General features: G+C 43.6%; 1 protein-coding gene across 7 annotated transcripts in view; it reads left to right on the top strand.

Annotated features, from left to right (window-relative positions):
- The window catches only part of LOC103186020 (activating molecule in BECN1-regulated autophagy protein 1), a 163,843-nt gene that overhangs the window by 122,510 nt on the left and 20,853 nt on the right, over positions 1-20,480 (top strand). For all 7 annotated transcript variants that reach the window (XM_007904817.2, XM_042341376.1, XM_042341377.1 and 4 more), the window contains one exon: positions 3,393-3,547. In XM_007904817.2, coding sequence (XP_007903008.1) covers positions 3,393-3,547 — 155 coding nt within the window. The remainder of the gene's footprint in view (positions 1-3,392; positions 3,548-20,480) is intronic.

The raw sequence follows: 20,480 nt of genomic DNA, 5'->3' as shown, positions 1-20,480 counted from the left end.
GGTTGCATAATTAAAGGCATATAAAATTCCCCCTTGGCTCATCTACGCTTATACCTGGCACATAACAGACCTCCTTCTCTCCACAGCAGTTAATGGCTTCGCTCAAGTGAGTGAGGGGAGGGAGGGAAAAACAGGGTTAATCATAGAATTATACAGCACAGAAGGAGGCCATTCGGCCCATCGTGTCTGTGTCGGCTCTTTGAAAAGAGCTATCAAATTCAATCCCACTCCCCCGCCCTCTCCCCATAGCCCTGCAAACTTGACCTCCCCATTATCTACTTCTCTCTGAAAAGTTCTTACCGAATCGGCTTCCACCATCCTTTCAGGCAGTGCCTTCCAGGTCAAGTCAGAACCAGCATTTCAGAGTGAAAGCGGAGGTTTGAAATCAAGCTTCTGATAATGCATTTTGCGTATTGGGTCTTGCACTAAATCCCAGTGTGCAAAATAATAATAATCCTTGCACTTGATACAGCACCTTATCATGTCTTCGAGTCATCTCAAAGCGCTTCACAGAATATACTGTAAAGTGAATTGACTGTATATTTTGTGGACGAAACTCAGCAGCCCATTGCACACAGCAGCGTCCCCACAAACAATCATGGATTGAGTGACCAATTTATTTATTAATAGCTGCGAAGGGGAAAATAAACCGATTGGAAAAAAATTATTCAAACTGTTATAAATGGTTATAAATCAGAACGAACACCTTAATAATAACCCTGTATATTCCTCAATATAAGCTTGAGATGCCACTTAACCATTGATGTTTCTGTACCACAAACGTAAGGCTGGCTTGTGAAGCCCAAATAAATTGCTTTCTGCTTTCTCAGGCACTTCTAATGAGTTGATAGACTATCTCCTCTGGTGCTACACGGACGACCTGAGCCCTTGCATTGTGGCTAATTTAACCTACATTTTACAGCCTAATTTGCTACGGGCAAACTTTAAAAACTCTGGAAACTAATGGATTTATGACTAAAAGCCTGATGTTAGATATTTTAAGCTTCTCAACATGCATTTACTGCTGAATGCATTTCCTTTCCCCTCGCCGGCGGAGTGGGCTGGGCAATCTGGCAGGTTCAGACACAACAGAGACGCTCCATAATTCGTGCTTGATGAAATAGTTCAATATTCGGGCAATAAAACGCAAGAAGGTTCAGGATTTTGCACACTGGTATTTAATTCTTTGTGGGCCGCGTTTCGCCCACAAAATATACAGTCAATTCACTTTACAGTATATTCTGTGAAGCACTTTGAGATGACTCAAAGACGTGATAAGGCGCTGTATCAAATGCAAGGATTATTATTATTTTGCACACTGGGATTTAGCAGGAGACCTATTATTAGTCAAAACGCAAGGTGCATTATCAGAAGCTTGACTTCAAACCTCCCCTTTTACTCTCAAATGCTGGTTCTGAGTTGACCTGTCGGGTTTGTTGCTAACAGGGCAACCCGTTTTATGCTTCTCGCCTATTTTGACAGAGGGTATCGTATATATCCCAGCGCCTTGGGACGTCCTCCCGACGTGAAAGGTGCTCTATAAATGGAATCTTGTTGTTGTTGTTGTATATCGAGCTCTGTCTGCAAAGTGACGAGCCTCACGGTCTGTTTGACCTACTTTGAGAGTTCTTCCCAAAGAAAGGCTTTTCGAATGGTTCCTTCGGGAGCCTTTAATTGCTTTGTTGTGACTTAACTGAGTGAGGCGGAAAAATAAATAGTATTTTATTTGAATCAATTTATTTCTGAGTATCATTTCATTCAGCGGGTAAATCAACAAAGCACAAAATCTACAGTCATTTCACTTTACAGTATATTCTGTGAAGCACTTGGAGACGTCTCGAAGATGTGATAAGGCACCATATCAAATGCGAAGATTATTATTATTGTCAAAGCAGGCCATTTGGCCAATCAAGTCCTGCTGTTGATTTTTTCCACAAGAATCACCTGATCGTATCCAGGTCCCCTGCTCACTCTTCATTCCCATTGATAGTCCTCTTTGAAGGGTTTCCATTGGAAATAATATATGGACACTGCTTCAACAAAGAATTCACATTCCTACCACCCGGAAGGGCGCTGGCGGGCGGCTGCTAGCGGGGGGCAGTGGGATGTGGTCTAACCTGCCTTAAATTTGTTCTTCAAGACGGGGACAAACACATTTATCCGTGGTTGTGCTCCGAGTCGCTACCCTGCATGAAGAGTGCTATATAAATGCAAATTATTGTTGTCGCTCACTGGCCCGCAGGCCATTCCTATCATAATCCCTCCCAATCGTATCTTGAAGATCAGGTCAACAACAACTTAGACTGATCTAGCGCCTTCCACGCAGGGTAGCTTCTCAGAGCGCTTTACAGTGGCAGAACCTGATTCCGAGCCGGGGGGAAGGGGGAGCTGGGCGTAAGGAAGTCGAAGAGGAAAGTTTTTAGGCCGACTTGAAAGATGGGAGAGAGGGGGCAAGGCAGAGGGATTGAGGGAGTGTGTTTCAGAATTTCAGGGCGTAGTGGATGAAAGCGCGACCTCCGATGATGGGGCGGAGGGTGCAAGGGATGAGTAGGAGGTCGGTGCCAGTCGAGTGGAGGTGCCGGGTGGTGGATTGGGGAGTGAGGAGGTCGGAGAGATCATGAGGTGCCAGGGAGCGAATGGATTTGAACATGAGAGAGTGAGGGAGGATCTTGAAGTCGATCCATTCGGTGATGGGGAGCCAGTGGACCCTGGGCCAGAACTAGTGAAATGCGGGTACGGAGTTTGGTCCGGGTCAGAGATTTGAATGGTGGAGCTGGGGAGGCGGGTGAGGAATGAGTTGGAGTAATCCAAGCGGGAGGTGACTAACACTTCTCACCTCAGGTGGGAAAAAGCTCCCCCCAACTTCTGGCATATCTTCCCATAATAATAATAATCCTTGCATTTGATATAATGCTTTGTCATGTCATCGAGACTTCTCAAAGCGCTTCATAGAATATACTGCAAAGCGAATTGATTGTATATTTTGTGGGCGAAACTCAGCAGCTTGTAGCATCTCAGGACATCTTCCGACTTGAAAGGCGCTATACAAATGTAAGTTGTTGTGTTAACACCCAGATAAATGTCTCCTGTCTTCCCCCATCCCCCCCACACACATGCACACACATGCATGCACACAAGTGAAAAACACACATATGTACACGCACACACATGCCAGAAGAGACCTTGGCAGTATGATAAGCAGTGAGGTTGAACCAGTTTTCTACTGCAGATTGCTCCTGCCTATGTTTATTTCAGCTGCCAGTATTACAGAGTATAAAAAGCTCCAGAAACTCGTATAAAATGTAGCTTAGCCAAACTAGGAGATGTTTACTCAAAACACAACCACCTTGACCAGCCACACTGAACTCTTTGTCTTTAAATCCTCTCCTCAGGCCCCAATGCCATCTCTGTCAGTCTGTCTCCCATGGGCAAGTACGTGATGGTTGGTCTTGCCTCCCGGCGTATCCTGCTGCACCCCTCTACTGAGCACATGGTGGCACAAGTCTTCCGCCTGCAACATCCCCATGCTGGAGAGACCTCGATGAGGGTGAGTGTCGTTCTGTCGCCTGCGCTATTATCTCTCGGGGGTACGTCTCGGGGGTAGTGCTTTATCTGTACGTTGTAGGGGATCTCCCTGGTTCTTAGCGAGGGGCCAGGGAACAGCCCATCCATTTGCTGGAAAGTCTTCGTGGTCTCGGGTGTTCTCTGCATATTTCATGCTCAGGCTTGTTGGCCGGCTCTGGCTCCCTCTGAGAGGGCTTGGCGTCATTGACCTTGGATAACTCCGAATGGATCTGTGAGTGTAGCCGCACACGGAGGCTTAAGGCCGCTGTTGCAGCAAATATTGTCACCACGACACTGCTCAGCGATCAAATCCATAATTCTGCACTTGAGCATCTCCTGATACTACAGGCAGTGACAGCATCGAGCTCTGCGAGGTCAAACAGCATGGGTTTGGAGGGAGCAGACAGGTCTATATGGAGTTATCAGGTCATAAAGGTAGGAAGGAGCAAGGCCGTGGAGGGCTTTGAAGGCAAGGACGAGGATTTTGAACTCTTATCCTCTGGGGAATGGGGAGCCAGTGGAGCCGGGCACAAGTGGGGGTGATAGGGACACAGAGCTTGATGCAGGCACACGAAAGGCACTGTGTAAATGTAAATTTTATTGTGATATGTATTCCCTGCATTGTCCAGAACTCTGGCAAGACCCTCACCAGGTAGCCTCTGTGCCATTTGCAGGGTTAGAAAGCAACAGCCCCTCTCGTGCCTTCACTCCTGTTAAGATTATGGCTTGCGGAGGACGCTCTGTTTCACATGAGGTTTGAACTAGTTTCTATCCAGTGTCATCATTGATTTAGTGGGTTTACAAAATTACCAGCAGCAACCTGTTTACCACCTTCAAAAGAAAGCAGATTTGATTGATTTAGGTTTCAAACACAGAGCCAGCTGATTTTCACCCTTTGAGATAACATCATTACCATTATAAAGTGAAGCTGTATGAATGCTTGTATGATGCTCCGTTAAGTAATAAACAAGATTTTGGATTAGGTGAAATTGATATTCAGAGCTGATGTCCAAGTTTGTGCAAACTAACATTTTTTCCCGGACCACTGTTCTTCGTTGCAGTTTTAGATTATTTCTCTCAGTCTTGCGTGCGCGCTCCCTCCCTCCCTCCCACCCTCCCTCCCTCCCTCCCATACTATCTAAATGATTAAAAATTCCTGTAGCAGAAAGCTTAAGTCAGACTAGAGGGAAGACTGGAATAATCAGGGAGACTGCAGTCAATGTTGTTTTCTGGTGCTTTGATTCACAAGAGCTTGGGAGGGGAGATGCCACGTATTGTTCAGTATTCCAGGAGTTACCAGATGTCTGATCGGGGTCTTACATTGAGATCTGAGAGGATTCAGGTCTCAGACTAAAATCCGAGTGTCTTTCTGTAGTATTCTACACACTTGACTATTTTAAACTCCAATTTAAAATATAGTTCAGTGCATTAATAATCTCTGTTTGGCTCAGACAAATGTGGAGCTGCTGGGAAAACACAGTTTTAAAAAAAAAGGCACTGGGGAATGAGTTTCTCTTTTACTGGCTTTGCAATTTCCTTATAATGTGGAATGAAATAAAATCTCATTGTCATATAAATTGCGTGGCACAACAGGATTTTACTACGACAAATTCAGTTTAACTCGTGAATTGACTGAATATGGAACCCTCTTGTAAAAGAGACTGAAGTGAAAATGGGAGCATGGGGTTAAAAGTATAAGAATCTAGTATGATCTAATACTAATGTGTTCCAACTGGCAGGCCAAGGGCCAGATGTTGCCCATGGGCCAATCTCATCCAACCCCCACCCCCTGCCACCCTAAAGTTCGTCCAGTCTACCGCTCCCTCCATAACCGGTAAATGTTACAGACGTCTCGAAAACATGATAAGGTGCAATTAATTAATAATAATTAATTATTTATTAATAATAAATGCAAAGATTATTATTATTCATTATATCGCCAGCATCATTATGCCTTATGCAGCCAAAATGGTTATTTGATGACAACTTTTAATTTTGCATTAGTGTAGATATGTCTTGTTGGATGGTTTGTAGTTTGAATTTTCATTTGGTTTAAATTTTTGAATAAGACCTTTTAAAAAAATTTCGCTTCACTGGCTCCTAAGATTTAATAATATATTTGTATTCTAACATGACTCCTTACAGGTTCAAACAGCTGTGGTCTGTGGAAGTTGGGCTACAAATAGTTACTACAGTTTAAAACTTGTGAAATGCTTTGAGATATCTGGAGGCTGTGATAAAATGGAACCTCAAATGCAAGGATTTATTATTTGTCCTCTATCATAATCCCTTCAAAAAATAAATAATAATTTGGTCACTCAATCCACGACTGTTTGTGGGACACTGCAGTGCGCAATTGGCTGCCACGTTTCGCCCACAAAACATATAGTCGCTACACTTTACAGTATGTCCTGTGAAGTGCTCTGAGATGTCTCGAAGATGTGATAAGGGGCTGTATCATGCAAGGATCATTGTTATGTTTCTGTAAGGAAAACACAAAAATATTGCTTATATCGTGCCCGCAGACTTTTTTAAAATAGGGGATCAAGCCCTCAGCAACCAAAAAATTGTAATGGAATGAGGGAGCAGACTTCATAGCCCAAACCTCCTACTACGGTTCCTATGTGTAGTTGCACTTGTAGATTTCGGTTAGGAGCCTTAGTTTGTATAACTTACCACAGAGTGAGCTTGACCGTGGCATGCGCTCTGTATTCTGGGTGAACATTTTTCAGAAATAAGCAAAGTGGTTTGACGTTCTGTCATTATTCTGCACTCAAGCTGCCAGATGAAACGTTTCTCTATTGCACGCCGTGTGTAAACCATGTGTAAATGCAAGTGTAGCAGGGGAATTGCAGGTACCCTTCGTTCAATAATTAACCAATGAAATGGATTGGTTAATTACATATCTGAAGGTAAAAAGATTCCCTCTCTCTACGATTCCCTCTCTCTACACATGAATTTACACATGGCACATATTTTGCTGTATTTACTTATAATTCGTACATGGAGTATAATCCATCTGTGTTTACGGATGGTCTTTTAAGCGATCCCCGTGCTATCTGATTGCGCAATCTGTTGCTTTGATATCCAGTTGGAAAAAATGTGACCCCTTCGGTTTAGTAGAGGGTTTGTTAGGACATGAAGCTGCCGGAGACCCAAACATTGGTTATTTCTTTTTGTCTTCAATCCCTGGAGCTTCAGCTCTTAATCCATCTCAGCGAAAGGAGATAATCAGCTTCCAGCATTCACACCAAAATTAACCCATGAATGTTTGAAGCTCTTAAAGCCTGTGCAAATTTTGTTTTGGATGTGTGCAGAATTTTCTACAGAATGTAGTCCTGTAGCTTAGTGGTTAGAGCACTCGCCTCACAAGCGAGAAGACCTGGGTTTGATTCCCAGGCAGGGCGAAATGTTGGACAAATTTTCTTACTCCACATGCCTCTATTCGCCTAGCAGTGAGTAGGAACCCCGTTGTTAGTCGATTGGCAGTTACTTTTCTGGAGGTAATAATTCCTTCAAAAAAAGTATATAATATGAAATAATAATAATTTTGTCACTTAATCCATGGCTATTTGTGGGACACTGCTGTGCGCAATCGGCTGCCACGTTTCACCCACAAAATATACAGTCAATTCACTTTACAGTATATTCTGTTAAGCGCTTTGAGACGTCTAGAAGATGTGATAAGGCGCCATATCTAATGGCAGGATTATTATTATTATCAGGCTCTGTGAGCCAATCATCCCATTCCTCGTTCTGCCCCATAGGCTCCCCATCCCCCAACACATCCAATTTAAGATCCTTGTCCTTGTGGTTAAATCCATCCACAGCGTTGCCCCATGCTTACCGCTGCTACCCTCTGTCCCAGTCATTCCTTTTGCTTCACTCCGTCCCTCCTCTCCTTTAAAACCTACCTAAGACCCATCATTTCGACTGTGCTATTGGTTACCTTCCTTTTCAGCTCTGCCCTCCCCCACAACAAAAAAAGCTTAGGCTCTCAATCAGCTATGAGAAGCACTTCACAACATCCTCTTGACGTGAAAGGCACTATATAAATGCAAAATATTGTTGTTTGAGCAAGTGTCTGATATGGGATATTTAAGCAGGTGCGATTGAGATGGGATTCTCGAATTAAAACTGTTGTCTGTTATTGTGCAGAAATGTTCAGACTGACAACAAAACAAACACTTGATTTAGTACTGAGAACAGACTGGTCACAAGGGCTTTGCTTTGGATAATGAGGGCCCTTTGGTCCATTGATCCCATTCCCCCGGTATACTCACCCAGCAATCTTCCCATCACATCAAGCTGTTAAAACCATTGATGCCGATAAATTTATTAAACTCGGGAAGTTTCAGAAAAAATTCCCAGATTTATCGTCTCGTTGTTGCACTGTGTGTCGGTGGAGAAACAAGTTTGCAACTGTTTAGGAACATAGGAACAGGAGAAGGCCATTCAGCCCCTTGAGCCTATTCTACCATTCTATAGGATCATGGCTGATCTGTACTTCAACTCCAATGACTCTCTGTTGCCCCATATGCCTTCATACACTTACCTAACAAATATCTATCCACCTCAGTCTTGAAAATGTGAATGGATCCAGCATGCACAGCCTTTTGGAAGAGAGTTCCAGATTCCCACTACCCTTTGGGTGAAAAACTGCCTCTTTATTTCACTGCTAAATGGCCTGGCTCTAATTTTAAGATTATGCCCCCTTATTCGGGATTCCCCCACCAGCGGATATAGTTTCCCTGTATCTACCCTCTCAAATCCCTTTAGTATTTAAAAAAAACACAATTAGATCACAATCGGGAATGCAGACCAAGTTTATACAACCTGTCCTCATAATTTAGCCCTTTAAGTTGCTTATTGAAACTTCCAAGAGACTGATTGAAGGGATCTGAACAAATCAGAAGTCTATATCATATAAATTTACCAGATTATAAACTAAAGTCTCATCTTCCTTTACTCCAGGCAAGAGTTTCTCTAATTATCATCTCAGCACTGCTAATCACTGCTAAACACAGTTACATGTATTGGATTTGCACTGCTTAACCGTGTTTGCAATTTCAATCTCTACCCACACTGCACACCTGGGTGCATTTGTCTGTTCTTCCTCATGTTTGCGTATAAATGCGTGTTTTTTTTAAACATGTAGTGTCTTGTTTCTGCTGTATTAATCACGGTCTGGGTTTTTAAAAAAAAAACACGTTCAAGAAACTCAATGTAAAACCTTTCAGAAAATCATCCAGCGCTTCCCCTGAAAGTACGAAAAGCTTTGAGGTTTCAAATGCACAGTCACTCAGCTTCAGAACGTCAATGTATTTTTATCATTTATGGGTGTATATAGCTTACGGTGCCATTTCAACAAGATACACAATGTATAACTGTAAGCTACAGAAAATGTACTGATAAGTGGCACTTGCCAGGAAGTCAAACCGCAGTGTGTGTGAGTTAAGACTGTGCAGCTGCAAAGCACTATCACCGGTAAATGTATTTAGTTTGTACAAGGTGGTTTGATATCTCGATGTCGCTGCCAAGTCGCAGCTTGGCTGGAGCTCGGCTTGGATTGCCTAACTCAGCTGGAAACATAGCAGAGCACCTGTAAATAGCTGGCAGCATACTGCTCCTTCACTCTTTTATTTACAAGTATTATTCAGGATTTTATTTTTTGGGGAAAAAAATGGTAGTCATATTGCCTTTCAACTGGAGGACTTAGTGATTCTCCCCCCACCCCCCCAAAAAAACGCTTGCAAGCATTTAGTTTGTGTGGGAATGTGGGAGTGGCACATTTTCAAAATGCAGAGAGAGAAGATAATCTTTGATTTGGCACCTCTAACGTCACATTGCCTCGAAGCGAGTCGCTGTCTGTGAGTTGCTATTCATGCGTTTGTGGGGAGACGTGGCCCTTGAATAGATTTTAAACCAGCTCAGTGGTGAGAGCGCACTCTCCTCGCCAGTGAGAGGACCTGGGTTTGATTCCTGGGCAGAGCGAAATGTTGGGCAAGTTTCGTTACTCCACAGGCATGTGTTTAGCTAGCAGTAAGTAGGAACCTGGATTTTATTTGATTGGCGGATCGCTTTTCTGGAGGTAATATTTCCTTTAAGAAAATAAAAAAAAGGTCACTCAATCCACCACTGTTTGTGGGACGCTGCTGTGCGCAATTGACTTCTGCGTTTCGCCCACAAAATATACAGTCAATTCACTCTACAGTATATTCTGTGAAGCGCTTTTAGACACCTTGAAGACGTAATAAGGCGCTATATCAAATGCAAGGATTGTTATTATTTATTATGCCAGATTTCCACCCTGGTCCTGAAAGGTTTAACTGGCTGCCCGTCAGCTTGCTGTGTGTTAAATGAGAAGCTTGTCCCAAAGCAAAATGGGAAACAAATGATGTACTCAACAGCACTTGACAGACGTGTTTCACCGAATGGATGCAAATCGTGCACCTGAATTTCTCTCTCAAATGGTGGAAACCATGGCGACTAATGAGCGCTATTAAAACATTAATCCTAGGCTTGTTTACCGTGGATGTGGAATTTAATCTTTAATCAAAATACATTAAAATTCATAAGCGCTTCCGTGAGGAAACTTTTAACAATGCCATCTACTCTCACACTCTGCCAGCGACCGGAGCTGCAGTGAAAACAGCAGCAAAGGTTGTAATGCTTGGAAGAATGGGAACGGCACTGCAAAGCAGCTGGGTGTTTGGCCAGTGGATGGCATCTCAGTTCGTGAGTTCGTTGAGAGCTCAGAGCTGAGTTCTGGAATCTCTTATGTCCCTCAGTATCCCAGCAACCAACCCCTGCAATATCAGTGAGGGGATGGCAGAAGGGGAAGCAAAGAGGTTTGAAGCTGGGTGACTTGTCAATGTCGCTGTTAGTGTTCTTCAAATAAATGTCCTGAAACTTTCAATGGGAGTACAGGGTACAAGGGAGGAAGTGCTGAATCAAATGTAATACAGCGGCAAAATAGCGCTTAGTACATTGTATCCAATTCTACTTCCCATATCTTCAAATGGACATTGATGCATTTTGGAAGAAGGCAAATGAGCGCATGGAAGGTGATTGCTTTAAATAAGCTATGAAAACAGATCAGGCAGCTGAGAATTTTTCTCTGCAGCAAAAGCAAAATGAAAGTATAATTCAGGGTTATTTTTAAGTAATGAGGGAAAGGGATAAGCAACTTGTAAATTCTTTGACTGGAGGATGGAAAATAGGGCATCGTTATCAAAGTGCTTCAAAAATATACTGTAAAGTGAATTGACTGTATATTTTGTGGGAGAAACGCGGGAGCCAATTGCACAGCAGTGTCCCACAAACGGTCGTGGATTGAAGGTCCAATTTTTTTTTTGAGGATTATTACCTCTAGAAAGCAATCAGCCAATCGACTAACAACCAGGTTCCTACTTACTGCTAGGTACACAGAGGCTTGTGCAGAAAGAAAGCTGCCCGAGAATCATAACATAACATGTAGGAGCAGGAGTAGGCCATTCGGCTCTTCGAGCCTGCCCCGCCATTCGATCATGGCTGATCTTCTAATCTAACTCCAGCTAATAACATAGCCCTACCTTATCCCTATATCCCTTAATCCCTTTTGCAATAAGAAATATATCTATCTCAGTCTTGAATATGTTCAAGGAATCAAACCCGGGTCTCGCTTGTGAGTCCAGTGCTCCAACCAATAACCTACAGAATCTCTGCTGATTTGCAGATGGTTTCATATTCGATGACCAAACATTTTGATCGAATCACCTCTTCAGCTTACTCGGCTCCAGAGAATGCCTCCCCGCCTTCAGCCATGGATCTGTTGGGCTCTGTTTCAGTGCATTTCAATGTGACGTGCTAAAGTACTGTGAAGCTGTCCTACCCATCAGGAGACGCTGAGTTGATCATAAACTTAGCAGCTGGAGTTATTTTAATACTTATGTCAGAACTAACGCACATTAGATGTGGCTTTTGTGCAGCCTCTGCTCAGATGGTTCCATTCTGCTTTCACACAGTGTGTCTAATGTGTTCAATTTAGGATTGGCAGCCTATTATCGCATTAGAACATCTAACTGAACCCATTTTAATTGGTCATCCAATTCCTACAGAGAGTGTAGCTGGTTTGATATCTTAATGTTCGTGTAATTTCCACAAGATCATTAAATATTGAAGTATTAATATTGAGCAGTGTCCCAGCTATTCATAAGATCCAAGTGTTGCTCTGTGACAGATGAATCTGCACTAGATATCAAACAGCTTCCATGTAATTCCTACAGTGGAGTGAAATGTATGTTATGCACAATTTATACAGTGTATTTTCACAGTGAATTACTGGGGGGAGAAAAATCTCTGCGTGGTGGGGTTGAGGCATACAATGTGGAACAGCAGCCAGGCGCTGGGACAAGGCTCAGAGGGCAGTGTGATTTCCACCACCGCAGTGTAAATACAGGCGATGGGAATCGTTCCCATGCTCAGGAATGCTCCCTTTTCAATAGGTCTTGGACAATCAGCTCTTTAAATAACCTTAGTGTAATGAGGTTGTTCCTTGTGTCCTCCGTTCCACCAACAGCAGGTGCGCTTTCTGCCACTATGCACCAAAACTTCTCCCTCAATCCCTGCAACCTTGCCCCATCCTTCCCCATCTTCAGGTCCCATCTGAAGATCTTCCTCTTCGACCGGGGCTACGGTCACCTGCCCCCGGCTCAGCATTGTGCTCCACCATTGTCAAGTGTTCTGGGCCTCTACCCTCCACGAGGGATCTGTTACATCAGTGCAAGTGGTTGTGTTATTAAAAATGTCAGTTCTGTTAAGTGCGAGAAGTATTGAACATAAGAAGGGTGTGGGGTGAGAGAAGGGTGTGGAAGAGATTAGATTCCGCCTTATACACGGGGAATCATACACGCCTTATATATACACGCCTTATATCTCGGGGAAGGCTGTATTAGGAGAAGCAGCACGTAACAAGAGTTATTTCACGGATTCTCTGAAATAAGCTTGTTGGAGAAACCGGTGGCGGGGGTGGGGGAGGTCAGGTAGTTAGCTTGAAGAAGTGACTTTCACAGCAATAGAATACACCTGAAAGGCAATTGTTGTAAAGTGCTCGATTACAGTTGCAGAGACGTGTTGTTTTTGAGGCAACTCTGTAACCCCAATCTGCAAAACCCAAAATGAGCAATTCTGTGGCTATTCAAAGCAATCTAACCTACTGCTTGTGTTCGTTACAATAGCACTACAGACCTGCTTCCGGCGAGACACGTGCTATTTTGCTGTAATGTTCTTCAGGATGGTGGGTTTGGGTGAGCTTTGCTGTCAGATAACCTCTCCTCATTCCCCCCACCCATTCCCCCTTCCACGATCTCCCCATGCCCTCCCCTTCAACCCTGCAACACACACACACACACACACAAGACTAGTCTTGCACAATAAATAAGCGATGCCTTAGACAATATTTGCATTCCGTAATTGGACATTGTCACAAAATTAGCTAGACAAGCAAATCGTTACTCCTTTGTTGCTGTCAGAGGGATCCAGTTAATTGGTGCTTCATTATGTGTGACTGCTTTGTGTGCATATACTTTAATTGTTTTAATGGTTCGCCAGACTGGCAAAACCAAAACACTTGTGATTTTTAAAAAAAATGTGTCTTAACAAGAGCAGTTCTCCCTTCCCTGCCATTACCTTCTCGTGGAGCCATTTATGTCTCTGCTGCTGCTACCCCATCGCCTTGCCTCCCTCACCCCACCCTGCTCGGCCCTTATTCACCTGTGAGCCTTGGCGGGCGTTTAGGCTTTGAAGGCGACACCACAAATCCAAGTCCACTCCTGTCCCCTCAGCTAACGGCCACACACCTGCCCGCACCTTCCAATAGTGCCTCTCGGGATAGCGATGGGACTGGGTTTGTTTTTTTGCCTGTCTAACCCAGGGACAATGAGGGGGAGTTATCCCTCCATCTGCTGACCTGACTGAGATTACAGTACAATTTACATTTATTATCAAACACTGGATGGGCAGGAGACAGACCAGGATTTGAACCTGGTGTTAACTGATCCGTACAGCCTCACACTGCACTGGTGACTTGTATTTATGTAGCGTCCTTCACTCTATCGCGCATGAAGCACACTATATATATGCAAGTCGTTGTTAGGCCATTGGTGGGGGTGGGGGTGGGGTGGAAGCAATGGTTCATGTGTGTAGTGATAGTCCTGCAGCACACAGAAGGGTTACAGAACGGCCTAGTAAATAGTTACCTTTCCTAATATACAGCAAATAATCTGTTTCCACTATTAACCAGACATCACTCACCATCTATAATTGGTATTTGCGGTGGGTTGAGCAAAAAGGTGGTGTGGTACTTAGCGACAATTAAAAAAACATAGTTCAATTCCTCAGAATCAATTTATTTCTAAAGAGCTTGTTGCAACAGCACACTATATAAATGCACCAAGCTCTTTAGAAATAAATTGATTCTGAGGAGGTGTACTGTTTTTTCTAAAAAAATGAATCGTGTTTTAAAAGGAATTCTCCTCCAACTATTTCCCCTCCTCTTCTGAAGGACTCCTGTTTCTTCATTCTACCAGGGTACCCGTTGTCCTGTAATGACATAATAGTAATATTAATTATTATTAATTAATTATTGTGCACAATTGGCTTCCGCATTTCATTCGCAAAATATAGTAATTCACTTTACAGTATGTTCTGTGAAGAGCTTTGAGACGTCTCGAAGACGTGATAAAGCGTCATATCAAATGCAAGGATTATTATCGGGTGCCAGAGTTACATGTGCATAGGGTGCACTGGAGTTTTGACGTTGAATTAAATTGATTCACAGGCTTCCAGTTCCAGACTCTGGCTCATAGCCCAGTGTTTTCCAGAATAATCCTCCTTAATTTTCTATTCAGTGAGACAGTGTGTTATTAAGGACCTTTGTAAAACACAGAGTATGGGCACTTATAATGAGCAACAGAGCTTTCCAAAACCAAACAGTTTACGGTCGACATAAACACAAAGGTGCAAACCCTTCGCAGTCCCGTGCTTTGGGAAGTCCTGACGTGAAAGGCACGATATAAATGTAATTTATCGCTTTTGGCGTAAAGCTTCCAATATTTGTTCTAAACCATCTCACTCGTTCTGTGTTTGAGGTCCAACTACTGGAGCGATCACCTTTTATTCAGTAACTAGGGCAGCATGACCTTGATGTTCACGTACATTTCTTTGCCACAGCTAGTTATTTTGGTAGTATTCTGTATCGGTGAGATTACGTATGTGAGCACCAAACCCTCCCCAATCTGCATCCTATCTATTACCATCTGAAGTGCATCACAACAACAACAACAACTACTATAAGAACATAAGAAATGCTAGACGAAAAAAGTCCAAGGTCCATCTAGTTCGCCTTCGACCTTCCCGGTGGTCGCATGCAAACTCCCTATTACCATATCCCACAACATTATTTCCTAAAAGAAAACTATTTAATCTGTGTTTGAAAGAATCAGCACTTCCTGCTTCAACCGTCTTCCAAGGGAGCCTGTTCTACAGATTCACTATTCGCTCACTGAAATAGTGTTTGGTAGATTTGTTCTGAATTTTCACCCCTTCAATCGCAGGCTGTGTCCTCTGTTTCTAATATTCTGGACAAGTTGAAACAGCCTGTCACGATCTATATTGTCTTTCCCCTTTAGAATCTTAAAGACAGCATTCATGTCGCCTCTCAATCTTTTTTCCAGCGTGAACATGCCCAATTTACTTAGTTGTTCCTCATAGTCCAGTCCTTCCATCCCCTCAGTCATTTTGGTTGCCCTTCTCTATCTTCTCGATTTTTCCAATATCCTTTTTCTACTGCGGCGACAAGAACTCTACACAGTTTCTAAGTATGGTTTCATCAATGATTTATACGTTGGCAGGATTACCCCACTATTTTGGTTTGCTATTGATCTTTTGATACATCCCAACATCTGGTTTGCTTTACTCACCAACACAGAATATTGTTGGGAGAGCTTCAATTTATTGTAAATCAGGTCCTTTTCATTTTCAAACATATTTCAAACATATTGTTATCCTTCCGTTCAAATAATAGTCCCTTTCAGGATTTTTGTCCCCATGTGAAGTACTGTACTTTTCTCCACATTGAATTTCATCTGCCACCAATCTGCCCAATTCCCAAGTATGTTCAAATCGTCCTGTAACCGATCTTGTTCAGCTTCGCAATCTACCACCTTCATTAGGTTGGTGTCATCTGCAAACTTAGCCACTGTGCTTGCGACTCCTAGTTCCAGATCATTTATAAAAATATTGAATAAAAGAGGTCCCAAAACAGACCCTTGTGGAACTCCACTGGTAACATTGTCCTAGTCTGATGACTTCCCTATACCACCACCCTCTGGGTTCTTACGGTCAAACAATTGCGTATCCATTGTAATTACCTCAACTGGTTCCAGCCTTTCAAAAGGAAATGTATCAAAGACCTTACTGAAATCCAGATATACAACATCCACTGCCTTACCCTTATCAAGCTCTCTTGTCACACCATCAAAGAAAACCAGTAAATTAGATTAGCAAGACCTTCCCTTTATGAACCCATATTGGCTATCATTTATGATTTATTTCTGTCCAGACCCTCCATGATTTTATCCTTAATAAGAATCTCCATAATTTTGCCCAAAATGGACATCAAACTTACTAGGTCTGTAGTTTCCTGGGTCACTTTTACTACCTTTCTTAAAAATAGGGGTAACATCTGCCTTTCTCCAGTCCCGCAGCACCTCTCCAGTATTCAGTGATTTTTGAAAGATTTGTGTCAGCGTTGCTGTGACTTCCTCCTTAGTTCCTTAAGGATCCTCAGGTGCAATTTAGTCAGCCCCTGAGATTTATTTACCTGAAGTTTACACAGCTGTTTGGCAACCCTCTGGTAGTGATATGAATAGTGTCGCAACTTTTCTCTGCAACATCCTTTACTTCTCTTTTCAGATCAGATAGGTTATTACTCGTCTCCTCCTTGGTAAAGACTGATGCAAAACAATTATTGCACTATTGCAACCTGTGCAGCATTATTTGTCCTTCAGTGGCCCTATTCCATTTCTTCTACTTTTAATGTAACTAAAAAACGTTTTGTTATTATCTTTCACATCTCTTGCCGTGTTCAATTCAAAGCTTTTCTTTGCCATTCTGATGCCTTTTTTGCAGTCCTGCCATGCCTCCCGGTATTAAGGCTGACTTATTTCTGTGCTATTTTCTTTCATGGCCTTAAATTTGCTTTGTAGCCCCGTCCAACCAGGCAGGAGTGCCTTTAAGCTTGGTACCTTTGCTTTGTATGGGTACACAATGTTCCATTGCCTTCATAATCACCTCCTTGAAGGAACTCCATAAGTCCTCCACTCCACTCCATTGCCATATTTAAACCTGCCAGGCCCACTCCGTCCGACTAGACTTCTCAAGCGCACAAAGTCAATCCTCTTGAAATTTGGCAGTTTGGTTTGATATTGCTTTAATATCAATCTACTTTATAAACACAACTAATTGTATTTATAAAGCGCCTTTCACGTCGGGAGCACCTTTCACATTGTAGTGCGCAGAAGGAGAGGGGCAGTGGGAAATTGAAAAGTAGCGCGGGATTGTCTAGGTCACAGCCTGTGCTACAGGAAGTAACTTAAAATCAGGGTAAATCAGTCACCGAGTCTCCGAGTCTCACTGTCGCTCAGGCGTTCCTCACCACAGCCCTCTAATGGACTGGCATTAGAGGAGCCATCGCATACTGTTGTCCTCTTGTTAGAGTTGCCTCATTAATCGTCCCCGGGTTCAGAAAAGTCAGGATCAATGTGTTGCAATTTGACTATTTCAATGACCTTTCACAAAGGGGGGTTACCTCGGTGTTGCAGTCTGCAGCAGATATAATTGCTGCTTTCCAGAAGTGCACATCACTGTCACTGACTCAGTAAATAAGATTAACACTCATTTGACTTGCAGATATCAAGAGGAGTGCTAATGGTACATATTTTGACTGTACATCAAAACATATTGTGGCTCCTGGGAGATCAGCCCAGAGGATTAGAGACATTGTGAAAAATTCTAATCCAGAACATCACTGAGAGAAATGGGGGTGGGGGGAGAGGGGGGGTGGAATACAGAACAAAATGGTATTATTTATACATTAACCATTTCAGAGTGCCTCCAATGGTTTGGGGGGGTGGATGGGGAGAGAGTGATATGCTCTGAGTGTTGGAATTCTCTGCTACACACCCCTGTTGAGGCAGAATCCCTATACTTATTTAAAAAAAGGGAATTACAGGCTCTCCGGCCCCAACCTTTGGAACTCCATCCTACATTCCCTTCACGTTGCTCCCTCCCTTGTCTCCTTCAAGGTAAGGGTATGTGTGTGGAGAGGGTGGGGGGGCATGAGTGAGATTAAATCATACAGAGGAAATCCACCTGTGCAGACATGAGGGCTGAACAGCCTGTGTTTGTATTTGTAACATTCTTTGATTGAGTCCCGTCTGCCTGGTCCCACACGACCCCATCTCTCTAACCTCAATTCATTTCTTTGTCAGAGTTAGCCAATTCCCTCTTTAATCTGTCCACAATTTTTCCTGCGATTGCCCATTCAACACTTTCATAGCCGCCTGTAGGGTAGCTACATGCCAGGGGTGCATACAGGACTCACACAGGAGAGAGGCGCTGATCTGAGCACTGCAGGCTCCAATGCTGACCAGCTTTTGGTGGCCAGGTTTGCTCTACTCTTGTAGTCATTGCTTTGGGTTAGTATGGGTAAGATTCACTGAGAGTGCATTTGCAGTCACTGTTGCTAGCACTGTGTAATATCACCTCCACGCCGAGTTTGTTTTCCTTCTGGAGGCAAACCAGGGCTTGGTTTTCCCGGTTCCGTATCTCGCACCGCCTGACTCTTGAGCCGAGCCCAGAGGTCAGGAGTTTGGGTCCTCTTTTATGCCAACAACAGCGTGTGTTTATACAGCGCCTCTCATGCAACACTTGACAGTGGAGGAGCACGACACTGAGCCACTGAGGGAGGAATGGCTGACACGACCTGAAGATGGGGAGGGAAGGAGCAAGGCGGGGGGATAGAGTAAGAGTGTTCCAGAGTTTCAGGGCATAGTGGCTGAAAGCGTGGCCACCGATGGTGGGATTCCAGAGCTCCGGGACCGCAACATAACGGCGGTAAAACGCCGCATTTCTCCTTCGATCCTATTTAGAGCAAGTGAATGGCAGATGCAATACCTTGTGTAGGCTCCTCGTTCCTCCACCCACTTGTTATACATATTAAAGAGTGGACTGATTTATCCAGCCCGTCCCCGGACGAGTGCGGGGGCTGGTGGCGGCAGCCTAGCTTGAGGGAGAGCTGCCCTGGCAGTTGCCGTTTTATCTGAGCAGCTTATTATTCATCGCTTCAGACCAAATGATGAAATTTGCATAAATGTCTCCCACTGAATTTAAGGGCCCACGTCTCTGTGACAGGCTAACCTGCACCTGCCATTCGTGACGAAGTTCAGCCTGGTAACCCACGCAGAACCTACTGTCACAGTGGAATTGTTATCTGTTCAAATTAGTGTTGTGTCTTTTGAGGCTTTTTTTATAAAGGAAATACAGCCCAATTTTGAGTTCATTTGTGTAATGGACGCCTCCCCGCCTCCTCCCATATCCATACTTATTTGTGGAGTCCTGCAGCTCAGCGGTTAGAGCACTTGCCTCACAAATGAGAGGACCTGGGTTCTATTCCGGGCAGGGCGAAACATTGGGCAAGTTTCCTTACTCCACACACCTCAGTAGGAAGTAGTTAGCCGATTGGCGGATCGCTTTTCCAGGGATAATGTTTCCTCAAAGAAAAACAATAATAATTTGGTCACTTAATCCACGACTGCTTGTGGGATGCTGCTGTGGGCAATTAGCGTTTCGCCCACAAATATACAGATAATTCACTTTACGGTATATTCTGTGAAGCGCTTTGACACGTCGAGAAGACATGAAAAGCGCTATTTCAAATGCAAGGATTATTATTATTATATCCTAATCTTGCATTTGATATTGTGCCTTATCATATCATTGAGACGTCTGAAAGCGCTTTACAGGATATACTGCAAGGTGGATCGGCTGTGTATTTTGTGGGCAAAATGCGGCAACCAGTTGCACACAGCAAAATCCCACAAACAGTTATGGAGTGAGTGACTGATTTTTGGGGAGGATTATTGGCCAGGACAATGGCTTGGTTTGTCAGTCTTCCAGTTTGGACAATTGCTAAGTTGTGCAGTTTGTGTTTCTCCCCCTCTTCCAAATCCCTGCACGACCTTGCCTCTCTTTACCTCTACCTCCAGCCCGATTCTTGTCCCTTAGTTTGCGATTAGAGAGTCTTTCTACTTGAAGAGCTGTGAGCTAAAGGGAGGCTGGCTGGAATGAATACGTGTGTGCATTCAGAGCAATCCTCAATATTTCAGTGGATCTGGCTCCTCTCATCTTGCTGTGCACATCACAGGAAAGTGTTTTACCACAGAAGCCAAACTTTCAGTGCCCCCATATTTTCTGAGACACTAGAAACCCATTGAGCATCAAAGTTAAGCTCAATTTCCTGATTCACGCAAGCGTAACAATTCAGTTTACAATAAACATTCCTCCCTCTATCTCCAGTGCAGCTTTCTGAGACCGTGGTGGCTGTCACTCAGTAGATAACTGAAATTTCCGGAATTGGCTCTCCACCCTGAATCATCCCAACAGAGGGGCCCAGCCTGCTGAGACACCAGTGTTTTTGAAGTTTGCCATCTGTGAAATAGGATAGGCTCTAGACGAAGCTGCATAGAGAATCGCAAGAGACAGCTGTTTATAAATGCTAAATTGTCTTCAAGGACCTTTACCCTGTATGCACTTAACGAGAACGCCAAAGCTCCCGGTGTCGGTGGTTCCCTGACCCGAGGGAGACTTTTAATGTT

Source organism: Callorhinchus milii, unplaced genomic scaffold (genome assembly GCF_018977255.1).
Source record: "Callorhinchus milii isolate IMCB2004 unplaced genomic scaffold, IMCB_Cmil_1.0 Scaffold17, whole genome shotgun sequence".
NCBI lineage: Eukaryota > Metazoa > Chordata > Chondrichthyes > Chimaeriformes > Callorhinchidae > Callorhinchus > Callorhinchus milii.
The sequence above is the reverse complement of the archived record's forward strand: the minus strand, read 5'-3'. Positions and strand labels throughout refer to the sequence as shown.